The sequence below is a fragment of the Pteropus medius genome, unplaced genomic scaffold (genome assembly GCF_902729225.1).
Source record: "Pteropus medius unplaced genomic scaffold, Ma_sr-lr_union100, whole genome shotgun sequence".
Taxonomy (NCBI): domain Eukaryota; kingdom Metazoa; phylum Chordata; class Mammalia; order Chiroptera; family Pteropodidae; genus Pteropus; species Pteropus medius.
The window spans coordinates 2,885,534-2,905,652 of record NW_024347867.1 but is presented as its reverse complement, the minus strand read 5'-3'; the positions used below and the strand labels follow the sequence as shown (position 1 = coordinate 2,905,652).

Below are 20,119 nucleotides of genomic sequence, written 5' to 3'. Positions count from 1 at the left end.
AGTAAATGATAATGCCCAAAACCTGAAAATTGCAATCCATGGTTTACTGATGAGTTCAATAGACAATAAATAAGAAGCAAAAGTTGAGACCAGCTGTCATACCAGAGAAACAGGGAAATAATTTTAATGAGAAAGGAAGAATATCAGGGCCAGTTAAAAACAGGAAGAAGACCCAACTGTCTTTTTGCTGAAATTAACAAGGCTAAAATTCCTTTGGTTCAAGAAAACCGAAATAGCCAAAGTAATCTTGAAAAAGAACAAAATTGGAGGTCTCGTATTTCCTTTTCAAAACTTAATACAAAGCTAAAGTAATCAAGACTGTGTGGTACAGGCATAAGGATAAACATACAGATCAACAGAGCAGAATCGAAAAATAAACTCATATATTTATAAATGAAGTGATTTTTGACAAGGGTACCAAGAAAATTCAATGGTAAAAGAATGAATAGACTTTTCAACAAATGGTGCTGAGACAACTGGATATCTGCATGCAAAAGCATGAAGTTGGACCCCTACCTCATATGATATATGTTAATTCAAAATGGATCAATGATCTATATGCAAGAGCAAAAATTACAAAACTCTTAGAAGAAAGTATAGACGTAAATCTTCATGACCTCAGAATGGGCAATTGTTTCTTATATAAGGCTCCAAAAGTACAAGTAACAAAAGAAAAAACATAAACTGGACTTCATCAAAATTAAAACCTTTGTGCTTCAAAGAACACTAACAAGAAAATGAAAAAACCACCCACAAATGTGAGAAAATATTTGTAAATCATATATCTGATGCAGAATATGTAAAAAACTATTACAACTTAATAATAAGACAAATTTTAAAATGGGCAAAAGATCTTAAAGACTGTTCTCCAAAGATATACAAATGGCCAATAAGAACATGAGAAGATGTTCAACATCATTAGTCATTAGGGAAATGCAAATCAAACCCACAATGAGGTATCACTTCACACCCACTAGGATATCTAGAATAACAAGACAGAAAATAACAAGCTTTAGTGAGGATGTGCATAAAATGGTGCCCTCATACACTGTTATTGGTACCAGGAAATGGTGCATCCATTTAGAAAATAGTTTAATGATTTCTCAAAAAGTTAAATATTAAGTTACCATATGAGCCATCAATTCTGCCACTAGGAATATAATCAGGAGAACTGAAAACATATTCTATCCGAAAACTTGTATATTCAGGTTTATTCATAATAACTTGCACATTGTAGCTTTATTCATAATACCCAAAGAGTGGAAACAACCCAAATGCCCATCGACTGATGAATGAATAAAAAAATGTGTTACATACCACTACATGAAATAGTATTCAGCCAGAAAAAATGAATAAATATAACACAGATGTAGCCTGAAGACATTATGCAATGTGAAAAAAGTCAGTTACAAAATGCTACATATTGTATATGATTCCACTTATATGAAATATCTAAAATAGGTAAATTTAGAGAGACAGGAAGCAGAATAGTAGCTGCTAGGGGCTGAGGGAAGGAAGATAAAGGGAGTGACAACTAATCGATACAGGGTTTATATCTGAGGTGATGAAAATGTTCTAGAATTAAATACTGGTGATGGTTGCACACTTTGTGCATCTATAAAACCACTAAATTGTATACTTTAAAAAGGTGAATTTTATGATATGAGTTATATCTCAATTTAAAAAAGATTTTAAAAATCAGAAACAAGTATAGAGAAATGGAATGAAGTAATAGTAAACAGAAAAACAAATAGTGAGAAGACAGAAGCTTAAGATGACCATCTGAGGATTCTGAAGCAGGGCCCACGTCACACTTTCTATTCTCAATGTCTGGCACATGATGCAAACATATAACCAGTGTTTACTGAATGAATTGATCAATCAATGAATCAATGAATGGAGGTTTGAAGCAGGCAGCTACTACATACATAAGTAGCTCCGAAGCTATACTCAAAATCACTGTGATACACTAAAAATAACTAAATGTTACCAAGTTTGCCTCTTCCCCCAAGGAAAGGGGAGGCTATCTAGGGAGTATCTACATCCCCTGCATACAAGAAATAGGCTGGGGACATTAGGTAAAAGAAATTCAGCTCTTCCAACAGAATTATATTACAATTTTACAGTACAATAACTGATATTTATGATAGCAACTCTAAGCAAAGCAGAAAATCTTAAAGTATCTTCAGTATAATCCTTATTAAGAGCAAGGTAGAGGATCATTTATAAAAGCCGCCACAAAGAAATATTAAGTGCTAGTTAAATATTATATTTTATAAATTTTACTTAGCTCACAAGTTGATTCCTTTTTATCAATCTTGTACATCAGAATACAGAAACATACTTTTCCTACATCATACTACAAAATAAATTCAAAATGGAGAAAAGTGCCAAGTGTAAAAATATCATCTATTAAACTTTCTGGGAGAAAACACAAATGAATAATTTTCAGATCTATGTTTGAAGAAAGAATCTGCACTTAAAAGCAAGATAATTCATAAATGATAATGGTTTTGACAAATAAAAATGTATAAAGAGAATTAACCAAATTATAATAAACATCAATTAAGGAAATAATGTAATACATTTAGAAAAATAAAGGATTGATATTCTTAATACGTATACAATTCATTATTATTTTAAAGGAATCTAGAGCAGGTTTCTGGTTTTGAAAACTGGGGGGCCATTTAATAAGATGTTAGGAATGAGAGAAAGGAACCAATTACTGTATGGAAATGAGTTTGAGGTACCTGTGTGCCAGCCAGCAGGTATGGAGTGTACAGCAGATGGTTAAACCTACAGCTCTGGGGGTCTGGGCTAGAAAGACATACTGTGGAGACATATGACACCAAAAAAGGCATTCTGTACACTTCCCATGAACAAAAAGAATGAAACTTAGCCAATCCCCCAATTTGCTGCTAGAAAACTATACAACTAAACCTTTCTATTCTAATCCTTTTATCATAATTACCATTATTATAACTATCATCAAAGAAGATTCTGTACTTTCGACAACCCAATATTTAAAAAATATGTTCTTTGGAAATGCTCTTAAAAAATTCAAGTTTCAAAATAGTTTCAAAAGATTTGGCTCTATAATGGTCTCACCATTATCAAAGAAAAAAAGAAAAAAAGAAGAGACTTTGGTCCTTAGTAAAGTCATCCTTAAGTATACAAAATATTTCTAAACAAAGGTGTCCCTTCCCTCTCCTATCTGGTAAGTGTGACATATAAGACATTCTGTAAGGAAGTGTCATCAGAAACATCAACTAATACTGTTTTTCCTGTATACTGTCAGTATAAAAGATAAGACAGAAGGGAGCTGATTCCAGATAAGGCAGTAAAACAATAGTAACTATTCAGATAAGATTTGGGGGGCGGGGGGGGAGGTGCGTTCTTTTGGAATGGACAGATGATGAACACAAATAAGTGAGCATGTATGGTAGAGAGTACCTTCAGGTTAATCCAGGGTTTAATAATCTTAGATCAGAACCTAAGGTGAAGAAAGACTAAAAAGTAATCAGTTTTGAAAAAATGTGTTTCCACTGTAAGTTTACAAGATGCTGACCAAGCAAAAAAGGTCTCTTAAAAAATAAATCATTTTTACTTATAAGAGGCCAGTGTATGAGCATTTAAGTATTTTAAGTGGCTAAGAAAATAATAATAGCATTATTTGGTCCCATTTCTTAGTCTTTAAGTTTCAAAAGCCTGTGAAATTCAGCCACTGGAGATAGATAAATGAAAAACCTAGCCTGAAAGATCCATTTCCTTACTGAACACTTTCACTTCCTGAAAAAAGTCATACACTTCTGTACACTGAGTCCAACCAGGAAAGAATCCTCAACCTTACACTGTATTACTGAATTTAAATTTATCTAAGTTACAGAATCTCACAAGGAAAAGCAATTCTATTTTCAGCCAATTCCAATTAGCAAGAAAATAAGAACATTTACAAAGGGTCATGCTCCAAAAGTTCTTACTCGAAAAAAGTGGTTGGGAATTTGTATTTCACGTTCCCACAGAAACAATTTTAAATAATACCTGAACCCACAAAGGCTTACTGACCTCATCCTGTCTCTAAGATATAAATACTGGCAGGACTAGGCAAGGTGCCTTATTCAGGGGGCAGGGTACACTGCTTCCAGTGACTGCCTTCTCTTTCTGCTTCTCTCACCAACCACATTTCTTTATATATAATACTTTTCATTATATGCCTCCCTTAGTTCACCAGTAATCACTCAAGACACTAACCTGGACAGCTGCCACCACTTACTTTCCTGAAACTGCTCTGGCAGTTATCGCCAAGTCCAGTTATTTCTCTGAAATCTTCAACTTTACTGACCTTCTGACAAGCCCTCTTTATGTCGCTTTCAACTCACTATTTCTCTCTCCATCTCTCTGAACTTTCTCTGTCCACTGTCTACCTCCTGACCATTTCTCTTTCTCACTAGTTGATGCATGCCTCTGTCTGTCTTTTAAATGCTGGTGTTTTCTCAGTGCCATCACAGGCTCTCTTTTTATTCTACCTCTTTCTAATGAGGATATTCATTTATTCTCATAATTTAAAATGCCTAGCACATAATAAGCGCTTTCACTGTTATCCCTGAAAACCCAATTCAGTGATCCTTTTGTATGCAAATATCAGATCATTATGTTGTATACCTGAAACTAATATAATGTTATATGTCAATTATACCTCAAGAAAAATTTTCAAATGTCACTTCTGTCCAAAGCCTTAACCAAACTCCTCCATACTCCTTTCTTCCCCAGAAGAATTCTCTGTCATTTGTGTCCTCAAAGCACTTTATGTATGCCTCCGGTTTAACAATCAGCACAACCTACTATATGTTTATAGGCTGGTCTATCAGACTGTGAGTCCCTGAGGGAAAGGTGGATGTCACTAAATTTTATTCTACAAGCATTATTAAGTGTGATCTATAGGTCAAGCACAGATACAGAAGACCTGAAGGATGTCAAGATCCGAAAAATGTGATCTTTGCCATCTAGGAGCTTAACTCACACTTAAGTAGGAAAGACAGATAACACTATCAATAACTAAAATACCAAGAGGGAAAAGTGATATATTCATGTATTCAGTTCATCAACATCTACTGAGTACCTATTATGTGCCAAGCACTAAATTAAGTACGAAAGATACAGGTTAAACAAGACAGACAAGGAACACAGACATGGAATTATATTTTAATGATCCTAACTGAAACTGCTCTTTCAATGTCAGATCTTTCTAATAAAGGATTTCTCAATATCCTATAAGATTTGACTTGACTTTTTCAGTTATTCCTTCTTAGTCATTTCACACATGATGCAAGATTTATGGAGCAATGTTTTTTTAATATCTCCCAAAGACTCAGTATGCATTGAAAAAAATGAATCTTAAAACAAATCAAAGTTTATTTAATAGCTTTTAAAGGATTATTTTAAGAGGTAATAGGTAAAAAAAAAAAAGTAATTAACATAAACATGCAATAAGAAATTACATAGATCTTAAAAAGAGAATAAAAATAGAATGACAAGTAGTTCCATAATTATTCTTAGCTTAAATGAAAAAGAATGTCAAGCTTATGCTTATAAATAACTATGTAATACACTTAATATAGGAAGGAATTTCCAGGAGACCACATATTAGGTACACATACACCATGGCTCAAAAGTTGGGAATATTGTCTTCCGTGGCTAAAGGGGACAATTATCAGTCTTGAAAAAGTAATTCCCACAGACTAAATATAAATTCATCAGAAGCTTATAACCCAGTACAAGCTGTAAACTGAGTGTTCAGCATGCAAACCAGATAAATGTAAACTAAAAGCAGATTAGGGCCTTGGATTGTCCAAGCATAGCCTATTTCTCCTTTAATGCTCTCAGAAAATCTCAGAAGATAAGTGTGGCTTATCTTCTGGCACAAAACTCTGTTTAGGTGACATCTTCTTACTCTCCTGATAAATGAACCAAAAGGAACAAACCCCAAAAAGTGGAATTTGAAAACAGAAAAATTATGGTTGCTTCATACATGTGCCTCTGCAAAATTATTCCAGTATGTCTAATGATATTTTCAGAGAAAAGTACAAACCTATTAAACAGCAGTGGTCTGGGAAAAGTAAGGCACAACAACATATAAATACAATACAGTCTAGCTTAAAAATTCCCAAGTCATAACACAGTGGCAACAGCTTTTATGTAAACGACTCACTCATTTCTGGGACCACTTGTAGATGAAGTCTGGCTCTTTTTGGGCTATTCCAGATTAAAAAATGAATGAAAATAAGTAATGAGAAGAAGCTACAATCCTGGATAATCAAGAGATTACCCATCGAAAAGAATGTTTGCTATGTATTTAACAGGATGAAACCTGCTTCTTTAATACAACCTCACTAAATGCAGAGTCTTGAGCTCCATGAAGTTTGGAATTTGTGAGACAGCACTTTTCCATTACTTATCTACATTTCACAAAACAGTAAAAAACATGTGTTTCAGTGTTAGAGGCAAACCAGGCAGATATAGCAACACCTTAATTTTAATTCTAAGCGTAAAGAGAACTGGCTAAAGTAGAAGAGTGTCGCTTTCATAATATCAAAGTTTTATCTTCTCAAAGATTTCATAAATGAGCATTAAATGAGCCACAAGTAATGACAGTTACAATCATAAAACTCCATGAAGGTTACTTAAGCTGTCACCTACAAATTCTTGCTGGGAGCTGTCTGCCTTTTTTCTGCCTTCTGTTGCCTAAAAGAATGAAGAACACAGGATTCTGTCTAAATGTTTAAATTTCCCATAAATCCAGGCAAGTCATTCCCTGTCATTAATGAACACTGATGAATATTTACAGGTGTTAGCAGCTTTTAAATGCTCCTGTAATTTGTCTCCTTCATTAGTATATATCATTGCATCTAACTCACTTCTTCAAAAAAAAAATCTTAAAAGTGAACTTTGTAAACATACTATATTCTTAAGTATAAATTTTGGTCACCTATACCTTGGTGTGGCAAATTAATCAAAATTAACACCTATAACACAGGTACATCATGCATTTGAATATATGTTAAATGGACAAGTGAACACTAACAAAATACTCCTAGAAGTTAAATATTAAGTCAAAAGCTAAGTGGCTGTGCAAAGATTTCATAATGCTGACAACTCTTAATTTCAGACTTCAGAAACAATGCAAATCTACAGGTCAACATTCATTCTAATAAACACAGCAGGATCAGTCCCTGAGTAACTCAGCCATGTGTCATGTTTAATGATTAAATGAATTTTCTACACTACTGATTTTATAAGGGAAAAGAAAGTCTAGGACTCTAAGATTCTAGGCTAGGATTTCCTTTCCAATTTCATTTCAGATTTAACAACTGCCAAGTGCAGTTTAAGCCTATAAAATATTGGCAGCACTAAGTTGCTTGGCAAGAAAAGTCAAGCCAACTGTTCTTGTCATAACTTACATGCAAGCTACAACGTTGTTCTCTAATTTCACTAGGTCAAGCCAAGCAACTTATATCCGAACTGTGCTTTACAACTAATAATACACACACACTACACTACACTACACTAGGTAAAGCCAGACTCCCTGCTCCTCTACATTTTCTACAAATCTTTTCTTACGCTGATAAAAAGCAGTAAACATTGAGCCAGTAGGCATATTTGGGGAAAAGACTAGAAGTTAATTTTGAAAAAAACTAAAAGCTTACTACTATCCAGATGTCTAAATTTTACTGGGATCAACCAAAAACTAGTTCCCCAAGACCAAAAGCTAAGATCCTAGGAATTGTCTTGGTAGAACTAATGTACATCAACTGTATGTGACTCAAAAATAATTAGTCATATTTTGGAAAGTATAATTCATAAATGATGCTTAGAACCTTCAAAGTTAGCACAGATTTCAACCTTGTATTTTTATGTATACCATAACATAGATATGATTCTGCATCTACAATATACCTAATGCATGTCTGCCACTGAGATTCCATTATCTAAATGGAATTTTGTTTGTTTACTATTCTCTCGCCCAGCCATTCAATAACTTGGCATTAAAGAATTATAATATCCTCTTGGAGGCCGATTTAATGAGATCGTATCAATATCTATAAAAAATTTTAAAGGATTTTAATAAAATCTGATAATTTATTTAAATAATATTCAAAATATTGGTTTCATATAAAAATAAAGTGGGGAGCCTAACATATTTTATAGGTATGTAAGATTTTTTCAACGCATGTTCACACCAATTATGGCAGTAATAAATGTTCTCAAATGTACAGCTCAATGAAATCGCCCACATTATGAAGTCCTTACAAAAATTCCCTCAGATTTTTTTTACTTATTTACTACTTAAAGTGTCACCTCGCACATAGTAAGCTTCCAATAATTATTTACTAAATTGTTGAGCTTAATGGGTAGACTATAAGATTATAAAAGGCAAAAATTGTACTCTTTTAACTTAATTTTGTGCACATCTTAGAAATATTCTAAGTAGTTAATAAATGTCTACTGAAAAGACTGTAATCATGGTATTAATAATTTAAATGTTTTCAAATAGAAAATTTATTTCTGGGAGACAGGAGGACATAGGTATAAATGAACAGTGTCTAGAATCAGTCAGTCCTAGGTTCAAAAGTTGGCTCCACCCCTTATAGCCATGTAACTGGGAAGTGATAACCTTCACAGGGTCTCAGTTCTTCCGTATGTTAAAACTGATCAACGGATGTTATATGCCTCATAAAGCTGTTTTAAAGACTGAATAAAATCAGGTAACTGGTACAGAACCCAACATATCTTTATGGGTAGGATCTGCCTTAAATTACAAGACCAAAGTAATATATTTGGCTTGTGGAATTTTACAGCAATTAGCCAGCCCTCTAAAATATTATAAGAATCCCCTCCCCCCCCCAAAATAAGCCTATTTGGAGCAGTAAAGAGGACTGAAGTTCCCATTAGTAATAGTGATGATTTCCTAGTATAAAAATGAAGTTGGGTTTGTGGACACTGTAGGCATCACAGTGAAGTATTTCTGACGCAGTTCTGGTCAAGCCACCCTCTGAGAACTAAATGATTTTAAAAACAATGTACATCTTGGTTCCGGTATGTGGCTTGTACCTCTTATCGCATCCAAAACCTAGGTGACTTGAGTTCCTAATATCCAATATGTACATGTTTCCTAACTTAAAATAACTACGATTAGGATACCTGGTTAAAACAAGTATTCTGGGACCCTCTCAGGGCGATCACAGCTTCGGATGGCAGGGCAGCCGAGAAAACAGGCTCTTTAAATCAGGTTGGGAAAGAGCACTTAAAGAAAACACAGGCATAGAGCCTGCTGAGAATGACCAACTGTGACGGAAAGTTGTCAAAGACTTGGAGATGGGCAAAAGAGAGCAGTGGGTATCCTTGCAGTGAAGGGCTGGGCTTTGCATAGCAGACCCTCTGGGAACTACCTGATTTAAAAGGATGTGCACCTTTGCCTGTCCTTCTAAGTGATAAGAACATTTTATAATGCTATTGGGATAAACATTAAGTCATGAAAACTGAGAGCAATGCAAATAATTCTTGTCCACAGCAATAAAAATGAATATTGTTTGGTAGACAATTGATTTCCACCCTGTAGAAAAAATGACTCCAACATCTATACTTGTGGAATTGTCTTACAGACATTAGTCAGTTTTATATCTATTACTAAATCTATTTCAGCATATCTGATTGTGTATGTATGACATCTGCTTTTCAAATTCTCCTGTGAACTGATTTTAATATCATACTGGTTTTCTCACTAAATGATAGTTAATTAAATATTTGACAGGTTTACATTTGTAGAGAGGCATGATTTTAGATTTTTGAAAATTATACTTTAGCACTTTTGATGAAAGAAACACTTTCTCAAAAAGGAAAACTGGTGTGGTAGAAAGGGGCTTTTCATTTTGCCCAAAATGATTTATTTCTCTAAAAGAGAGAGAAAGAGAAGTGAAACAAGTATCAAAATGTTTAACAGCCATTCTATTTAGGTAGTGAATGCATCAGTGTTATATACTATGTACTTTATGACTCAAATGCTTCATGACAAATTATTTTTTAATGTTTTTAAAAAAGAATTAGTTGGCTGAGAGAAAATGGAGAGTACAGGTAGTTCCTCCCGACTTCTTCCTTAGCACCAGTTTTCTCCATGGAAACAGATATATGTTATAAGCCTCTATTCTCCTGCAGATTTATGCCTGCTTCTCCTTTGTCACTCTCCAGTGCATCTATTGGAGTAAGAGGCACAGAACTGAAGCACTGGGAAAATGCTCTAACACTAGGGAAAGGGAATCAAAGACAGAATTTCTCAGGGAACCAAGGAAAGGAAGTGTCCCCAGGCTGTTGTCAACCCAGCTCTCTGGTTCAATCCAGAGAAAGACTTGGTCTGTCAACTGGCAGTCTAATTCATTATCATGCCCAGAAAATAGGCTAAGACTTGCTCGAAGAAAGCTCAATTTATAGCTTCAGGCCAAGTAACTGGCAACCAAGTCTCAGCCTACACTATAGACTCCCTCTTCGGTACTGACAAATGACAAAGTCAGTGTTTTAATGGATTATTTTACAAGACTATTAACAAGAAATCACTGAAATTTGTTAGCAAGAGGACACCAGAACTTAAGTGTCACTACCATGATTCTTCCTCATAATAATGCTACATGGACCAAGATGTTAGAACTGATCCTCTTGAACTGCATATGTGCTTCGAAATCTTTTTCACCGCAAGGGAAACATGTGGTATAGTATGGAAAACATCTGAATTATTTCTAAGTCGGAAGACCTGAGTTGGACTTTTACTCAACCACTTGATTAATTCTGTCCAAGACACATACCCTCTCCAAGGTGGTTTCCTCAGCTGGGAAACATCATTACACAGCCACATCTATTTATTGTATTGAGCTAATAAGACAATCAAAAGAGTACTACACTGCACAGAACATACATTTACATTATCATTCTCATCAAGCCACATAAAATCACCTGTGCCCCAGTGTGACTAAACTACAGATTGGGAAATAGCTAGCTGGAGGTAAAAGCCCCAGCCCTTGTACAGAAGGAATCCCACTCCTGGTCCTGGCTGCCTCAGATCTAAGACAATATTTGTCACAATAAACATATTAGAAAACTTAAATATGACATTAAAGAGTATTTGACATGTAATAGCCTGTGTTTACTTATTCTCCTTGGATGACTTTTAAATAAGAAATAGGGGTAACTAAGATTTTTCAAGGATGGATTCTCTGGCTTAGGCAAATACTTGGTCTTATACGGTTTGGAGTCAATGAACAGATGGCCTGACATTCACTAGGGCAGCTCTCTCCACATTTCTGTTTCTTCAGAGTTCCTAGAAGAGATTAAAAGTGTTGGAAACTACTGATATAATTGGTCACAACCATTTTTAGAGACTTGCTGTACAAAGGAATATAACTTCCTTCCTGTATGAACCATATACCAAAGGCAATTGCATTCCTCATGTTGATTACCTACTGTAACAGAAAACGTTTGCTTGTTATGGGATGTTTACTATTACCCTGCACAACTTCTGTAGCATTTAAGTTACACAGATCCTCTCTGCTATGATTTTCTGTAAGAGATGCTATTAACATTTACATCTTCTCTCCTCTCTCAGCCTCCCCTAAGAAAATTACCACAATGCAGCTTGACTCATGTACCTTTTTATGTTTTCTTTAGGGGGGAAAAAAAATGCTACAAAAAAATGCTACAAAAAACCCACATAAAATATAAATACTCACTTTAAAAATTTTTTAGATTAGACAAAACTTTAAAAATAAGCTTTGTTTTACACCTCTTCCCCTTCTCCAATAATCTGGCATATATTTTGATCAACATCTTCAATCAACATCTCCAGCCAGAGAGAAAAGTCAACATATATTAAAGCAACTTAAGAAGCCAATGTATTAGAATCATCAGTGGATTTTTAAATATTTTTGTTTTGCATTCTTATTTTTTTCTTTTATGTGACTAATAAAATTTGCAAAATTAATTCTGTCCCCTGAAAATCAGCCAGTTTCCCCATGTACCTATATGCAAATTATGGGACGGCAAGGCTGTTTTCAAGATATACCTTTCCCAAGGCTGTGGGTTTCTGGTTTCCTCCTGATAGCCACATAGATGTGGGTTCATGCAACTGTCCACTCTCACCTCATTTACCACATTCTCAACTCTCACCTTGCCCATGTGAAGGGTGGGGAGGGAGGGGAATGGTGTTTGAAAGGACCACCTGGGGTAACTCACTTGGAAAGCAAACAGTTGCTAACTATTGGTGGAGACTTGCACATTCATGGGCTTTGTGCTTGTCAATCTCCCACTGCTCCACAAAGAAGCTTTGAACCAATTTTATCCTGCAAACCAGAAACAGGAACTGAATGGGCCTCTAACAAGGCCTCCAAAACAGGAAGCAAGGACAGTCTCTGTAGTCACCTGAGAGGAACTAACCTATTAGCAGATAAGGCTCTGAGAAGGCTGGCACCAGCCAAGGCCACAGGTGAGATAAGGCCATGCTGTGCACTTGTAATTAGTTTTCACATGGAAGTGGAGCCAACTTGAACTTCCAACTGATGAATGGCTTAAGCACACCACAGGTAACCAAGCTGAAGAAAAAAACCAGGATCCCAGGAGCCTGAGAAGCAGGGCCAGTCATGACAATCTGCGGTTGACTATTTAGGGTAAGAAACAAGTACTCTACAAACGAATTTACTTTTGGGCTTTGGAATTTTCTTTTTAGTTTTGTTTTTCTAATTTTTTAGTAAAGCTCTTTTTGGAAAATTATAACTTTGCCTCCAAGAAAGCAAAAGGAAGCATGGTGCTCTGGGTTCATAGGGGATGGGTAGCAGCTGCATCAATGGTGTGCCAGCAAAAAAGCCAGAGAAAAAACTATGTGCGGGCCACCACTGGGATATATTTTTTTAATCCCTTCCTAACTAGACTTTTTCCTTATGAGTCTGTCCATATTAGTTCTTTTAATAATTTTTCTAAGGCTTGTTTCTTTCATGAAGAAGCAGTGACTGAAAGGTAGAAAGGGGCTGTAAGGCAGTTTAGATCAGAGGTTCTTAAACACTGCTCTGTTGATTGACGTGATAAAGCTTTCACTCACCCATGATGAAATGGGACAAAAATAATAAATAAGGAGTTTTCCATACATTTTCTATATGCAAAAAGGTATTCTTTATTCTAAGGTTATGCCTTCCCTAATTCAACATAATAATGTCTCTTTTTTAAAGAAGTCATGGCAGTTGATGACTGGTTGTCAAGTTTTTTCTCTTATATCATTAATTGGAAAAATAAAATGTTGACAAACACAGGTCTTCTAATTTTTTCTTTTTAAACTGACTCACGGGAATCACTAGGAAATACTGACTTTGCACTCCCCCTCGAAGTATATGAGACCTTATATATAAAAGCCTCACTGGACTTAATAGTAGAAAATGCAGGAGTGGGCTCAAAAAGACTTTCAAGGCCTTCTCAGTCTGTGTTAGACAGGAGACAAAGGTTATGCTTTTGTTTTGTTTTGTTTTGTTCTGATTTAATAAGAGTGTAATTCCTAAGAGGATGTGCTGAGAGCAAGTGGAAACAAGGTCTAAAAAGTTGAGATGCCTCTCCAGTGACATGGCCTAAGTGGGTGACTTTCCTCACAAGCCCAAGGAAAGCGAGAATATAATATAGATGAAAATATAACAGCTAAATTCTTAAAATTTCAACTAGCATGTGTTTCCTTCCTGTTACCCACTGCTGCTACAGGGTGAAAGGCCGAGTATGATTGCAATCAGCAGTGAGCCTAAGAGAAAGGCTCAGGCAGATGTAATGGCTAGTAGCAGGGAAAGGGGAAGCTGGCAGCCAATCTAATCCTGTGCCCAAGGAGAGGGAGTGAGATGGCCTTGAGCAGACCAATGTCCCTGGGTCTTACAGCAGCAGGAAGTCAAGGAATGGAAGAAGGCTGAAAGAGGTGAAAGTGTTACTAGATTCCTGCTGGATCCCTCCTTCACTGAGCATCCTTCCTCTCCTCTGCTCCGCCTCTCTCCTCTCCCTGTAGCCTCCCAAACCCTCCTTTGTCCCAAGAGCACCACAGCCCCTCCTCTCATCACGACCAATCCAAAGCGATGTCCTACATCTGTCCAAGATGCTACCAGAAACTAGATGAAAGCAAAACTACTGTTGCTAATACAAGGACAGGTGAATTCAAAGTCCCAGCTTTAGGTTTCAGGAACCTAATTTTCCTGAATGTTTAAAAATGGTGAATGGGTATACTGAGTTAACCTAACTTCTTCTAGGCTAGTCTAGAATCTAACCACAATCTATAATACTGTTTCTAAGGCAAGATATGCTTCTGGTTCCAAGCAGCAACCTTAAATCATTTAACCTGAATGAATGAATGAATATAACCATTTAACGGTTCGCTTTTCTCATAAGCAAAAGGGAGGGAGGGGATAATAAAGCCTATTTATTCTAGCTACACCTCACAGAACTGATCTTCATTAAAAATATTTTTTGAGACACTGCTAGTGGGGCAGGGGTCTACCTGAATGGAGTAGTAGCTCTATATCACTAACATCTGTATCACTGATATCTCTTAGCTTTTATAGGCATTTACTACCTACGATGCAGGGAGCTGAGAATGTTAGCTTGACATTTGCCATCTCTGAGTGATATAGTCATTCATATATATATATATATATATATATATATATACACACATATATATATATACACATGTGTATATATATATATACACATATATATACATGTATATATATACATGTACATATATATATACACACATACATACATACATATATATATATATAAAATGTATTATCATAAAAGCTGTGATAGAACATTAGTTCCCCCTCAAAGCAGGAATGAAAAAAAGAATATGTGTAAAGAACAAAATATATTAGTTAAATAGTAAATGAAAAAATCAGTGAAAATCTTTAAATACAATCTATTCTTTAAGAAGACACCAGCCAGTACACACAGAGAAAGCTTATAAAAATGTAACCAAGCTTCCAGTTCTTATTCATTCCATTAAGTTGAGCTGTTTAAACACCAACATTCCTTTTTAACTGTTGAGACCTTCGTTAAATTGTCCTTGTTTACCCTTCCACCTCAGTTCAGGTGTCACCTCTGAACCCACCCCATCTACCAATCTGATTGTAGAATGTTTCCTGGGTGCCCAAGGCATTCAGTGTGCACCCTCTCAGAGTACCTGCTACAATCAGGCTTTGAATCTGCCCTCTCAACCAACTCTGAACTCCTGGGGCTGGGAACATGGAATACACAAGTCTATGGACTTAAATGATTCATTTTGTATTAATAATGTTATAATTTTAAAGTACAGAATTTGAGAGCTGTAGAGAATCTCAGAAATCAATTATTCCGATTCTCCATTCTTTTCTGAGATTTTAAATGACTTGCTCCTAATCACAGCTCCTGACCAAAGACCAGAATACAAATCTTGAAACCTGTTCCAGTGCTCTGTCCCAGCACACCATGCTGCCTTGCCTTTGCAAATCATAGGATTAAATGAGAGAATCTTTGAAATTTAGTTCAATTCCCTCCTCCACTTCCATCCTTGGTCAGTTTTACAAGCCTTTGGAGGAGATGAAGGGCCTTGTTCATAATTATGTGGTTCAGAACAGAGCCAGGATGAAAACTCAGATCTAACTTGAGAGGCAGTGTTCTTCCCACATCTTGATTCAGCTTTCAGGTGGAGATGGTGGATATAGAGCAAAGGTCAGCATGGCCCAGGAGCCAAAATCCTACCAGGCCTGTTTTTGTATAACTTAAAACCTAAAAATGGTTTTTACATTTTTTTAAAGATTGGGGTAAAATTAACAAAGAATATTTTGTGAATTATATGAAATTCCAACATCAGTGTCCATTAATAAAGTTTTATCGGACTACAGCCACCATCATTTGTTTAGGAACTGTTTATGGCTGCTCTCCAGTAACAACCACAGAGTTAAGTAGTGGCGAGAGAGACCTCTTGCAAAGTCTAAAATATTTACCGTCTGGCCCTTTACAGAAAATTCTGCCAAATCCTGGTAGAGGAGGAGCAAGTGCTCTCTTAGAAATCAGAAGAAAAGTTCTACTACCATCAAACTCATCAGCCCTCAATTTAGAAAAACAAAGGGTTTGGACAAAATTGATACCTATCTTCATTCTGTCACATCTCTATGCTGAAGGAAATGGTTCAGTGCTCATGTCACTCACATTGGCAGGGTTTATGCTGGCACCTGCGCAGGATGATGGAAGCAGTGAAATGGGACAGAGCTGGCCTGCAAACACTGGTCTTCCTAGAGGGAGTCCTCCCCACCATTTCACACTGCACCTAAATGGCTCATAAGGTCCCTGCCAATTCATTGTCACATGATTCCAAGATAGAGAGCATTTAGACTCTGAGAGTAAATCAGTCCAATTAAATGGAGGCAGCAAGGGCAAAGCACGACCTTTTAGAGTCCACTAGTGGAAGTGGATTCCAGTGGCATTGACAAGTTACTGCATGAGTTATGGGCCAGTTATGGATCCCTTGGTCTTCTCACCTAAGCCAGACAGTACGTACTTACTTTACAGGCTTTTCTGAAAGATTAAATGAGATAAAGTTCAAACGTCAGGTCTTTTCTAACCTTTTTCTCTCACTTTCCCAGAGACAGTATTTGGAGAAGAAACAGTAAGTGAGCCTTGACAGAAAACATTCAAATTAGCTTAGAGTTTAAGATTTTTTCATAGAGCCCTATAAAAAAATACCCAGTCTATCGGGACAGTAAAAATACGCTATTTGGTTGGGTGTTTCCCTTACATATCTTTCAATACTTTGAAGATTATTCTAAATTATAATCCAAAAATAAGAGTGCTGTAATTTTTTTAAAAAGTATGGTTATGTAATTTTTATAGCAAGCCACCCAAAGAACCAAGCTACAATATATTACACTCATGTTCAGTTATGAAGATCTAGACTAAAAAAATACCAGAACCAGAAAGTCCTAGTTTATTTAGTCTGGCTTCCTTAACATGAAGTTCTCGTTGCTCTTAAAATAGTCAGCTTTGGCTGAATTCCAAAACTGACATAAGTCTACTTCAGGTGTTTTGAAGAAACTGAAGTTTTAAAAACTGAAAACAAGATTGGAATACAAAACTTTTTATGTGACCACAAATGCAAGAATCTTATTGTTTGAAACCATCATTAAATCGAAATTTCTGCTCACATTTATAAATATGTGCATATTCTCAATATTGGTTCTACAGGGTGCTAATGGTTCATTGCAATGACATTATTCTAACATTGCTAACAGACAGCTAATTGCTTCAGTCGCTAGAACTACAATAATACTTCCTGAAATCTGTGACAGGTTGAAATAATTTTTTTTTCCCGACAGATTATGCTAGCAACTACTTTAATGGCCAATTTAGTCTTAGTTATGAAGACAGCACATCAGCGTTTTAAATAATGTTAAATTATACACTTTCCAACCCATCATGGTATATGGGGTAATAAAAGACCCTGGTTTTCAGGAAAATCCTAACAAAAATACCACACAAGTTTAGTGTAAATTACAAGGTTTTTACTTTTGGAAGTAATTACTTGAGAGTTCAAATTGAAAAGAGATGGGAAATTTGTCAAGCCACTAACTAAATTTGTTAAGGTAAAACGAGTTGGGAAGATCATGACATTACATGCAAACTCAGATAGAATCTGCGTGCAGTTGGCTGCATGGCCTAAGTCCTGGTTTCTGTACTCCCAAAACTACACAGAAAAAAAAAAAAATGAGAACGTCATCTAAAGCCTTCACAGGTAGATACGAACTGGAGAAGAGCTGACTGGGACAAGTATCTCGTAGTGCTAAAGAACAAAAAGTTCTTTATGAGGACCACACGAACCCCATGGCTCCAGAGCGGGCCGGTGGGTGAGTCCGTCGATCTCTGGCACAGATACACACAGGCTCTGGCACCAGCCCCCACTCTCTCCCAGGAGCGGCGAGCGCGAGAAGTCGCACAGCGCTGCTCGCTGCCCCTAAAGTGTAGCAAGAAGTAAATAAGCAGGAAGCACGCCTGCTACCCAGAAATTTTTTTTTTGCCCAGAAAAACATTTATTCCCCTGTAGCGGCCAGGGGAAACGCGACCACTGACCGTGGGATAGGAAAGGGGTTACTACACACGCACCTGCATTGTAAAAACGGTCCAGCACTGTGGTCTCCCCAAAGTCCAGTTTACCAAAGTGCAGGGTCTCCAGGGCGGCGCCCACCTTCTCGCACGCCTCCCGCAGGCTCTGCAGGGCCTCGCTCTCGGCCACCACCAGCTGCCCCTGGCTCGCCTCGTTGATCACATATGCCACTGTAGTCCGTCGGCCGCCTGCGCCACCAGAGTTGCCCCGGCATCGGGTGGCGCTGCTCCCGGAGGTGGCAGCGGGACACCCGGTGCCAGAAGCGGCCGTACTCTCCACATTCCAGAAGCTTCCCGGTGGCGGCGGTGGTAGCTGGTTCTCCTCACCCTCGGCCGCCACTTCTCCACTCCGGCAGCTGCTGCCCTCGGGGAAGGCGCAGAGGCCCGAGGGGGCAAAGGGTGGCACGGAGAAAGTGATGCCCTCGCCCGCCGCCGCGCTCATCTCTCCTGCAAGAGCTGCAGCGGCTGAGGCGTCCCACCCCCAGCCGCACCGTCTGGCCAGCCACAGCTCGGGGCTGCTCCGCGCGCGCCGGGCTAAGCAGCTACCATCGCGCGTCGCGCCTCCCGCGCCGCGCCGCCGCCTCCTCTCAGCCGCTCTCTCTCCTGAAGGGACGCCGCCGCCGGGCGGCGGCTCGCCCCTCCTCGGCGCCTCCGTGGCCGCGCCGCTCGCCCGGTTCAGGGTGTAGAGTACAAGGGGTGGGGAAGCCGGGTTGAGCGGGAAGGGACAGCGCTTCCTTTTCTTGGCGGTTGGAGAAGCCGGCTCACAAACCTGCGCGGCGGTGCAGCTCAAGGGCGCCGCGCTTGGTGTGAGTGCGCACTGGCTAGAGGCAGCGCGGCCCGGCTCCTTCCGCGCCGGGCGCTTTGGGAGGGGCCAGGAAGGGCGCCCCCTGGGTGCGGAGCTACCTGACCAGCACCTTACGTGCTGGCACGCTCCCCGGGCTGCGTCCCGGAACAGCGGCAGCTGCAGCTGAAAAGATCCGCCTCGCTGCTCGGTGGCAGCTGTCCTACAACTGTTCTATTTCCTCCTCCTCCTCCGCTGGCCTTTTTTTCAACGATTTTTAAGGCTGTTACGTCCCAGCGCCAGTCTCGGCGCTTCTTGCGGCCACCGGCTTCTTGCCACCCACTCGTCGCGGAACCGAGACAGGTTCCGCCCCAGGGGAGGGCGCTGCTGGGAATCTCTAGCCGGGACGAAACTGAGCGAGCTCAGCCCGTGAGAGGTTCCGGCCGAGAGTCTCCGCGGTCGCCAACGGGGCCCCCCACACAAGAACACTTGAAGTAAGCAAAAGCCCGAAGCCCACGCGATAACAGAATGGCGAAAAGAAAAAAAAAAAGTCGCGAATGCTTTGGTCTGAGCTAGCCCCGAAGCATTTGCAGCGTTCGCCGCGGCCACGGCGCCCCCCTCTGGCCCCTGCCGGGCTCGCTCGGCAGCGCAGTCTGGAATCGCGGGCGGCGCTGGAAGGACTAGGGCAGTGCTCCGAGGCTCGCGTTGCGCGAGGCGGGAATACTTCAACGACCGCTCTGGAGCTGGGGTCTGTATTGGGAAGGGTAGTTTATTCGTGACTATGGCGCTCCGGAAGTGGCAGGCTAAATTTATCAGGTCTGCGCGTGGTACTTTTCATTTAAACATTTCCAACAGCTGTGCTAACATTAATGCGTAATTGATTAGCTCCAACCGCTCAACGATTTAGCATTCTTGTTTAGGATCCTAACCGCCTCACCTCCCCACCACATACACGTGCCATAGTCTTACTTGAGATGGAAGATCAGGTCTATACCACATTCTGCAAATCATCAGCCGCCAATTGAAAGAGGAAAATTAGGTGACTTATTCTGTTTTTTAAATTGCACCACAGCGGGGGAGGGAGGGGGTGGAAATGCACGGATTGCTTAAGAGCAGTCAAAGTACCTACTTATATGAGGAGCA

The 20,119-nt window shown here is 38.7% G+C and overlaps 1 protein-coding gene across 1 annotated transcript in view; it reads right to left on the bottom strand.

The window, feature by feature from the left end:
* MAP3K5 (mitogen-activated protein kinase kinase kinase 5) overlaps positions 1 to 19,459 on the bottom strand; it is a 169,623-nt gene extending 150,164 nt beyond the window's left edge. Inside the window, exon 1 of the mRNA XM_039878994.1 lies at positions 18,196 to 19,459. Coding sequence (XP_039734928.1) covers positions 18,196 to 18,637 — 442 coding nt within the window. The 5' untranslated portion in view covers positions 18,638 to 19,459. The remainder of the gene's footprint in view (positions 1 to 18,195) is intronic.
* Positions 19,460 to 20,119: the final 660 nt, after the last annotated feature.